The 10,577-nt window shown below is 32.2% G+C and overlaps 1 protein-coding gene across 2 annotated transcripts; it reads right to left on the reverse strand.

Annotated features, from left to right (window-relative positions):
* Positions 1-236: 236 nt before the first annotated feature.
* On the reverse strand, positions 237-10,096 carry LOC123670711. 2 transcript variants are annotated; one of them, XM_045604242.1, is made up of 3 exons: positions 8,259-10,096; positions 6,729-6,943; positions 237-1,089 (listed from the first exon to the last, which is right to left on the reverse strand). In XM_045604242.1, the coding sequence occupies exons 1-3, from the start codon at positions 8,314-8,316 to the stop codon at positions 793-795; spliced, it is 570 nt and encodes a 189-aa protein (XP_045460198.1). In that variant the 5' UTR covers positions 8,317-10,096; the 3' UTR covers positions 237-792. The 2 variants fall into 2 exon arrangements, with proteins under 2 accessions (XP_045460198.1, XP_045460197.1); XM_045604241.1 differs by lacking the exon at positions 8,259-10,096 and having other exon boundaries at positions 6,729-7,435.
* Between the last annotated feature and the right edge of the window lie 481 nt (positions 10,097-10,577).

A 10,577-nucleotide genomic window follows, 5' to 3' on the forward strand; every position in this document is an offset into this window, starting at 1 on the left:
TCCTCAACTTCTTTTGTAATTGTTTCCCTTTTTTGATGTAAAATCAAGTACCTGTATGCTGAGCTGAATTATATTCAATGTTTCTCTTACTGTGCGTTTTTTTTTGCATTGCAGTTTTCAGATATGTTGTTTCCTTCTTAACCATATTTTAAAGCTTTTTTTATCACAGTTTCTTAGAATGCGTTCGATACTGTGAGGTTTCACAATATACCTAACAAAAGAAAACACATAAAAAGTCTAGGTTTTGTATTTATTTATAATACACATACATAACAGTATCACAAGCACATAATAATAAAGGGAACATACCCTTGCACCTAAATATGAATTATTTACAAATAAATATAATATATAATAATAGTAGACCTTTTCAATTCAATAATTTTTTTCGTGCTTCTAGCTGCTTGGTCATTCATTGAATAAAATTGAATTGAATTGAAATAATTAATTTATTCGGTATCCATTATGTCTGTATCTTCCAATCTTACGGTTTGCAACCTCAAACAAACTTCATCAAATTTCCTATTTTGTCGCTGTAGATCCATATTCAACTGAGGAAATCGAAGAACCGATGCATGTTCAAAACCAAATCTACAATATTCTTACAATATCCAAAAATAGGTTCTTTTTTATTGAGTATTACCTATAAAGAAGGGAGCCGAAATTTTATTTTGCCGGGGCGCCAAAATGTCTGGCGGCGGCCTTGCCTACAGGGAGGACAAATGCAGTGTAGCAACCGATCTTCCTATTCTTCCGGACGGCTGACTTTGACAATGTTTAGCGAAGATAATTTCATTCTTCGCTAAATTTGAAAGAATTCAATTTACTTGTTATACCAGCAATGTTGCTACTGATTGACAGGTTTTCCAGCATTCGATCTATTTCATCGCAGTCCTCGGCAAATCTTCTTGCGGCTGCGGCTCTTCTAGCTCTGTCTTCTCTGCGTTTTCTCATTTCCAGAACAAAAGCTCTTCTCTGATTTTCGAATCGCATTTCTTGCCTACTTGGCGTTTTGCCATGCACGACACACGTCGGACTACAAACATAGGCAGTAGTCATATCCCAGCATAAATTATCCTCTCCAAGGTTCTGTAATGAAATTTGAGATGAAACAATTGTACACAATTTATAAAAGTTTAATGAGTCTTCTTGATGAAGGATATTTAATATAAATCAAATAATTTGACAAGTTGTCAAATTATTTGATTTATATTAAATATCCTTCATCAAGAAGACTCATTAAACTTTTATAATTTGATGTAATCATTTATTGATTAGAGAGTCAGTATCAACCAATTGATAAATTTAGAATTTCTGAAATTGTTTATTCAATTGTAAATGTCGATGTGTATATGTGTTTCAAAAGAATAACAATGAAGAAATCTATGACTACCTTAAGTAATGGCTTGTTCTGTGAATCCTCACAAAAGCAACCGTTACGTTTAGTTAGTGGTTTCTTACTTGCAATTTTGTTGAGGTAGATATACACGTGGTAAGTTTGTAAATTTAATAATTCCGTTGAACTATAAGGCACTGATGAGGAAAAATTGTATTATTAAATACAAAAATTCCGAAACGTACGTCTGTCTTTATGTTAATTTAGTTGTTCAATTTATTAACCGTTTACTCAATTTGTACAGTTTTAGTCATTTTGAATTTTTCTTTTGGTTGATTATTAAATTTGTCATTTTTAGAATTGGAATATATTCCAAGACAAAAATAAACTGAATATATCATACAGATATATTATTGTGAAGGATTAGACACAAAGTTGTCAAATTATTTGATTTAAATTGTACACAAATACAGTGAAAATTTTGTCATTTTGTATCATAAGAAACAATTTCGCCCAATCATGTCAACATTAGACTGATATATGCATTCAGTGCAATTATCAATCACTATAACAACAAGATTGACCTTGACAACTTCATTCCATATAAATTTCAAAACGTCACGTTTTGGTAATGTATGTTCTAAGTATAACAAAACTATAAATGAGCATATCAAAGAAGAATTTCCAGGAATACAACCTACAGTCACCAATATTCTTGGGGAATATTTATGCATTTTTGCTGTGCATGAGAATATGAATTGAATGAAAATAGGATCTTAGAAGAATTGAAGCTGATACTGAAAGATTGGGCGGTGAATAGTCAATATGAGAAAGAAAGACGGGTCCGAATATAAAAAAGCAACGGTGAAGGCAATGTGAAACGTTTTGAGCAAACTCTTGTTAAAAAGTACTGTAAAGATTGACATTATGATTGACCAGTTTAAGAATATGGTATTTAAATCAGCCCTATCTGCCCATGATGGGATGGTAATAGATTATCTAAAGTAGAGAACAGCAACGAATCTAATGTTTAGTTAAATTTCAAGTCAAATTTTTTCGTTAAAAAATTTCCCGGTAAATATCCCTCGGGCATTGACAATGTCGTATCTTGGTAACAGCCCTCAGCCGTTATTAAGATATTATTTCTGTCATCAGATCAGATATGGTATTGTTATATTATATACATGAGGATACATAGTCTCCCGTAAATGGAGCACTCCAAAACAGCAATAAATCAAATACGCTTGATACCATATGTAGGGTGTGGCTATGCACTGAAGCTTTAAAGCCAACAAAAAATGCAAGGAACTACCGAAATAATACATTGAAAATCAAAAAAAATGACAAATTGAGTACAGTTGAGAACAATATAAGAGAATATGGAGATTTATAAAAAGGAAACAAGAGGAAAAATATTGAAACAAAATGATTTTGCAGCTTGGATAATGATGTTTTTTAAACATTCTTCCACAGTTGGATTGGAGTAAGGATAAATTTAAGGATTAACCAAAAATTGAATTCATCACTCAACTAAGTGGAAAAGGCTCCGAAATTATTAATTTAGACGAAATTTTAAATGACCAAACTTGCAAAAAGAAACCTTATACATATGACATGATAATTGACAATAATATTATTCGAGAATTTGTGCTTAAAAATCGCTAAACCGCTACTGTTATAAGTGTCTACATTAAAAACAAGAGTTGAAAATTGTAGAGTGATACCTATCTGTGAAAGAGGAGACAAACAGAAACTGGAAATTATAACCCTATGGCCAGTTGCACCATTTGCCTAAACATTGATTAAAAATTTAAACGTTGATTAAGAGTAATCAACGTTTAATCTTGAGAAATCATAGAGATGATTTCTCAAGAGAAATCAGAAATTAATCAATGTTTAAATTTCAATCAATGTTTAGGCAAATGGTGCAACTGGCCCTATCTCCATTCTGTTATCGAACATTTTCGAATAGCCTCATTTTTCGATGACAAATGAACAAGTTCAATGACAAAATAAGAAGACGGAAATTTGGCGTTTTCCAAGGCTCCTTATTGGACCTTATATTATTTCTGATTTCAATGAATTATTTGGACGCATCGAAATGCATATAAATGTTAGAGAACACTACGGTTAGTCGATGATTCAACCTTTTTTCTTAAGATATCATAGTAATAGTATATTGTGCAACAAGTGGGGAAAGTCAAACTTTTATCACGAGTGTGAAAGTTTGTGGCACGAGTCTGAAAAGCGGGTGCCGCAAACATATATTCTATAATTATGAATGTCTTGTTTATGCATATAATAATAACAGGGATCTTCCGAAGTTTGGTGATACCCATGATTATTACACACGATATAGAAACAACATTAAATCTAAGTATATGCGATTAGAAAAATCCAAGAATGGACCTAATTTCATTTCACATAAACTTTTTAATAAGATACCTGAAGAGGTGAAAAGGCTCAGTCTCAAAAAGTATAAGCAAACTGTCGGTGAATTCTTGCGGCAGCATGCGTTTTGGAGTGTCCAAGAGTTCCTGTCCAGTAGTTTGAATTTTAATCTCTTTTAAATTAATTTATTTCTTTGTGTTGTAATGTTTGTAATGAGGAATTGTATTTTATATCATTCATAGTCGTATTTACTTTATTGAGTAATGCTTTTATATTTTGACAATGATACTATGTATCATTTAAGAATTGTATAACTTCATTGAGTTATTCCAATTTTAATCTCTTTTAAATTAATTTATTCTTTGTGTTGTAATGTTTGTAATGAGGAATGGTATTCTGTATCATTCATAGTCGTATTACTTTATTGAGTAATGCATTTATATTTTATATTTTGACAATGATACTTTGTGTCATTTAAGAATTGTATAACTTTATTGAGTTATTCATTCCAACTTTTTTTATATTCTGACATTGATGAGAAATGCTCTATACAATTTCGAAGTTATTACTTTATTGAATAATGCCTTTATATTTTGACAATGATACTTTGTATCATTTAAGAATTGTATAACTATATTAAGTTATCTCTATTATTTTTATATTCTGACAATGATGAGAAATGATTTATATCATTTCGAAGTTGTACTTTTTATCGAATCCTGTGACGTGTGCAATACAATGAATTTTTGTAAAGGAGCATCAATAAATTATCTATCTATCTATCTATCTATCTATATAAGAGTGAGAAAAAGACATTCTCCGCATGTTGCTTACTATACTTTTCCTACAACTGCTATGAAAAGTAGAGTATTCTTCATAGCTTACTCAAGTTCAAAAATATGTATTACTCATACTGTGACAAATATCACCTCGTTGGGTAGACCAATAAAATTTGGCTTGTGAGAAGTCGTTTCTATAAAAACGCGAGAAATAAACAGATACTGTCAACGAAGGCCATTTTGAATTGAGTTAGATACATTACTTGAATTATTTGAATTTGTGCAGTTGTAGGAGAAGTATATTGTGCAACTTTAAAGTCCAACTTTTCTCACGAGTAAGAAAAGGACTTTCTCCACATGTTGCACACTATACTTTTCCCACAACTGCACAAATTTAAATGATTCAAGTAATGTACCCGATTCAATTCAAAATGTCCTTAGTACACAGTATATGTTCTTTTATTGCATTTCCATGAAAACACTTGTCAAAAACCCAATTTCATTGGTCTACCAAGCGAGGGGTGCGCAAAGTGCCGTGTGGAATAATATTTTTCACTGTGGGAGCAATACATAGTTTAGAAATTGACTAAGCTCAGGGCCCCCGCAACCGCGCGTGCAACGCGTGCACCGCACGCGGGCGCCACTCTAAAAGGGCGCCAAAACCTCTTATAGACCGCATGAAGAACCGATGGACCAAAGGTTTTCGAAAAAGATTCTTTCAAATTTTATAAACAATTTTTTTTTCAAACTTCTTTCTTTCAATTTATACAAGTTTCCAAAAGTCGCAATAGGTACGACATAGCCTCTTGAATCCTCTTGAAATTCTACAATATATTTTTGAAAATAATCTTCTCTACCGAATCTTAGTATTGCCTCAAAAATCCTTCTCATTTTACTTGTGTCTGTTGCTTCTGGTGAGAGATCATTCACTAAATTAAAAATAATTAAAACTATTTGAAGGCTTCCATGTCATAAGAAAGCTTTTCTGGATTGGCAATCTTAGATATAGAGCAAGAGATACTCGATAAAATTGATTGATTGATAATATAAAAGAATTTGCAGCAGCCAAATCTAGAAAAACATCCATTCAATTTCTGGATTGATCCTTTATTGAATGTTTATGCCTTTATGAATAATTTATAGAAGAATACAGCTTGAATTTTGAATTTCATTCGGAATGTATTAGATTACAACACCATAATGTTCTTAAGGCAATGAAGGTTGCTGATAGATTTTCAACCATTCTACACTAAATTCTCAATAAAACTTGAAAAAAAAATTCCGATTATCCAGCAGTGCTTTTCTCCACCTCCCCCCATTAAGGGGCGCCAAAATATGTTCCGCACGCGGGCGTTGATGTCCCTTACAGGGGCCCTGACTAAGCTATAAAGAATACGCTACTTTTCTTAACAGTTGTAGGAAAAGTCCTTCTCTCACTCTTGTGAGAAAGCTTTCCAGGCTCGTGCCACAAACTTCCACACTAGTGAGAAGAGTTGGACTTTCCCCACTTGTTGAACAATATATTGTTTCTACATTCATGCAAAAAGCCAAACTTTATTGAACTAGGTTTAGTGGAAAAAGAAGTTCTTTATTGCACTAGTGCAATAAAGTTTTTATTGCACTCATCTGTCATTCTACTTCAACGTGCTGTCATCATGACAAACAAATATTTCAGCCTGAAGGAAATAACGATGTACAGTTACCAAGTACTAGTACGTTTACAGCAGTAACAAATCAAGAAGTGGATTTAAAAAGTACTTCACTACGAAATATTCACATTGAAAATTGCACCAATTGTTCATTCACTTTCAACATTGAGGGTAAAAATAAAGTTTGAGTTAAATTGTTCGTAACGTATTAGTTCCTGTTTCAATGCAAATCGATATTAATAATAAAGTATTCAAGTTGCGCTTTTCATTTTCCTACACCTAGTGCCGCACCTCAATAAATCATTTTTTGCTTTTTGCATGAACGTAGAAAAAATGTTGTATGCAACTCGTGCAAAAATTGTTTATTGCACTTGTTGCATAAATAACTATTTTTCACATTTTGGAAGTTCCCCATATCTACGTCTTAAATGTGTAGTGGGCTTCAAACGACAGACGCAATTCAAAATATGAGTGGTGAACATGATATAATAATTCAAAAATAAAATATATCGAAGAAAAAACTACCCATGAAATGAGAAGTAAATAGAAATGATTGATGGAAGTTTTTCTTACAGATTCTTGGGCAATTTTCACAAGAGTTTGGAGGAGGTTTCTATTTGATATTCTGCTTGCACGTCTTAAATTTCTCAACCTCTGACTGAGATATTCAGATCCTTCAGGAGTATAACGTCTACGATCATTTCGCTCTTCATAACGTTTACGAGGCGTAATGGACTCTGTCTGCTGTTGAGACGTTGGCTGCTGTTGAGACGTTGATGGTTCGGAACCTGAAATTTGAAAAGATGAAAGTAAAAATATTGCATTGAAATGAATCAAAGTGAGATATGGCATGAAGGATTATTATTTTGAATTTTCTGCACATATTTCCATAACAACTCATTTGGGTTAACGTTCATGTTACTTCTCCGTAACATTCAATTCTTGTTCTTAGGCCTAGGGAAAGATTATCACATATTACATTAAAGATTTTGAATATTTTTATTCCATCCAAGTCGATGCCGTTTCCACTTGCTTCATCGAAAAAAACTTTCCTCCTCAAACGTTTTTATTAAAGACCATGTCGACAATCTTGATTTACCAAAGCGGAAACAACTCGTAATATCATAGGGCATCTAATTTATTTCACAGGAAAAATTATAAAACCGAATGGTAGGTATTCGACAAGATAATTTCATGAGATCATAGTTAATTGTTATCGAAAGTTAGTGTAATTTTTGGTGAGAACAGCTGTCAAGTTTTGCCGCGGGTTAACTCCAAAAAACTGCTGACAGGTGCTGTCACATAGTTATTCCATCTAGAAACCATTTGTAATTCAAAATTGTGCTTTTGTTATTGGTGGAAATTAAGACGAGGGGAAAAGTTGTAAAAATTGTGTAGGGAATCGCCGATGTACTGGGATTTTTATGATTTAGGTTTTTTCATGATATTTGCTTAGATTTTTCGATATTTCTCTAGTCTCTGGCCTATTAGAAATTTCAGTTGATTTATTGAATTTTAACAAAATTGGATATGAGCGTAGCGAGGGATTCTAAAAATATTTTTGCAAAATCATTTACTATTAAGTATAATAAAGTAATCATCTTCTGCTATTGAAAGTTATAAACAGAAACAACAGTTAGGACCAGGCTCTTTAGGGACCCTGGACGCCCAGTGGATAAACCAGCACTGCATCAATCAAATTATTTTGTAGAATTTAGTGCTTTAAATATTTTTTTTTTATTTTACTCATAGTTCAGCTTTGCTTTGTTTTATACAACCAAGTGTACCCCCTCTATGAGATATACTAAATTACAGTCCAAATCGATAATCCTCATGCCAAATCGCTTATTTTCAAATAGAAATTGTAAACTTATTGCCATAATTAATATCCATATGTGAACTCCCCCGGTATTCTTATGTTTCGGAATAACAGACATTGGTGACGAAATGATAAGGGTTTTGTTTGGAGACGACTCCTCAAAAAAAAAGTAGAAGACAAACAACATATTGTATATTTCAGTCCTTTTAAGGACTTATGAATGAAATAATTTGTATCTACTAAAGTTTGAAGAAATGAAAGGAATTTTATGAAATCAGACTTACGATCAAATTCTTGCATATCTGCATCTCTGAGAGCTTCAGTTCTTCGATGATTTTCCATGATTTATAGAAATTTCAAAGTTTCAAAAATGAATTCTCTTCAAATACACTGCACACTGACACAACGTACATACACCTTACTGGTACTTTAGCAACTAAAATATTTTTATATTTGACCTAAGATATTTCAGGTACCTGGAATTCAAAGAGATTTTATGACATGGGTAGGTATTTCGTATTTCTCAGAACTAGATTATTCGCATTTGTCAAAGTCATCAAATAATCAATAACTACTAACTAAATAAATATTGCTAGAAATGACTCTTGAGCGGCAACCTTTCCTAGAATTGGCAAACAGTAATCGGATTAACTTTAGTGTGATAAAACTGTCATTACCTCATTCTGAAATTTAGAAAGTTCAACGAGCAATAAAGGAATAAACTTCAATTCTTTCATAAATTCATGCTCCCAATGAAATGTATCTGACCTAAACATTGAATTTAAATTTTTGGAAATGTAGATATATGGAACTACTATTAAAATAAACAATTTCGGCAAAAAATGAACTTTACCAACTGATGGAATCTTCGAAAATCATTTTAAAAAAATACAAAGATTGTTGTCTTCAAACTATGCAGATTTACAATATGTTTCCCCAATAACCATTTCCGAAACTTAAAAAAATTATGTTTCATACAAATTCTCTTATTTAAAATGCCAATTTCAACTTTCATCTTTTACCCCTACACCAAATAATGGAGAGAAGAAAAAAAATATTTCAAAGAATGCAAAATGTATTATCCCCAAAATGAATGTTATAACAAAAGTTTTCTTTTCACAATTTTTACATATTGTATTTTTACAAAACACTCTCAGCCTCGGCGAAATATACTCAAAATTTATTGAAAAAATTGTATAATTTTTCCATTTCTATTTCCTACTTTAGGAACTGATTTGAGTCAAATACATTTTTTGAAAATTCAATTATACCTAGTATTTTTGAATAATATGAAGAATAAGAATTTCAAGCTACGACCAAAATTTCGTGATGATTGTATTTTGAGTACCTTACGAATTCCAAGCAGAATATAGAGCAAAACCTCATAATTTAATTGACGAAAAAATAATTTCCTTTGACCTTTGTTTTATTTTATCTATAAAAAATTTTTCAAGAAGGACCGAATTCATTAAATAAGAATTAAATAAAATGTGATTACAAATCCAACCCATTGGAAATTTTGCTTGTAGATGTACCTATAATAGCAATTTCAAGCTCGATGTAAAAGTGCTGATTTTTTTTTGTAGATAATTTCTCTAAAAATGGTATTTCATTTTTTTAGCACCTACACCTTCAACTATTTTAACTTGTGGATTACCTATTTACAATAGTATTGAATATTTCTAATATTTCAATATTTTGTTGATTTGTAAAATAGTTATATATCTATCTTTATATCTATGGCGACAAAAAAGGTAGAAACGGAAATGAAAACTAAGGAGACATTCCGAAAAAAACCCTAATTGGTGTATTAGAATATTAAATTTCTTCTCACCAAATATTACGAAATTATTTCGGTAATATAGAGAATAAAAAGTATCCGTGATCAATCATATTCATTGCAGTCTTCAAAACGTCATATTCATTTATGAATTATACATAATTCAATATTTGACGTTCAAAGAAATGAAATAGATGCAGCAAGCGAATCGAATCTTGAAGTTCAAAATACTTCACCTGACATTATTGGAATCTGTTCAGAAGTCAATGGATGTATATAATAATAATAATAATGAGAGGACTACACTGCCGAGAAATAAAGGAGGCAGGGGTCTTATGGACATCATGGAACTTGCTAGTGGGCAGATAGAAAGCCTACGGGAATACTTCAGAGATCAAGCAAGTACATCAGAGTTCTACAAATTCTGTGTGAAGCAGACGAATCAACACCTTTACAACTTCACAAGGAGCAATTTTCTTACAACCACATGGGCACCCGCAGAAATTTTTCTCAGGGGGGGCAAAATGAAAATTATTGAAAAATGATAAGCCGTCCATGATTGTCATTGAGAACCGGAAAATTGTTGAGAATCCATTACTTTCCTTTTTTCCATGCCTTCTGGATTGAGAAAGTAATATTGAGGGTGTTGTGCTGAAAAATGAGGCAATCAAAATCTCAGGGGGGGGCATGGCCCCCCCTGGCTCCCCCCTGCGGGCGCCCATGTACAACCACCAGACAAACCAAGGAAAACTGGAAAGATGGAGAGAGAAGCCACTGCATGGAAGACATTTCAACGAGGTGAACCAGGATCATGTCGACATTG

Source organism: Harmonia axyridis, chromosome 1 (assembly GCF_914767665.1).
Source record: "Harmonia axyridis chromosome 1, icHarAxyr1.1, whole genome shotgun sequence".
Classification (NCBI taxonomy): Eukaryota; Metazoa; Arthropoda; class Insecta; order Coleoptera; family Coccinellidae; genus Harmonia; species Harmonia axyridis.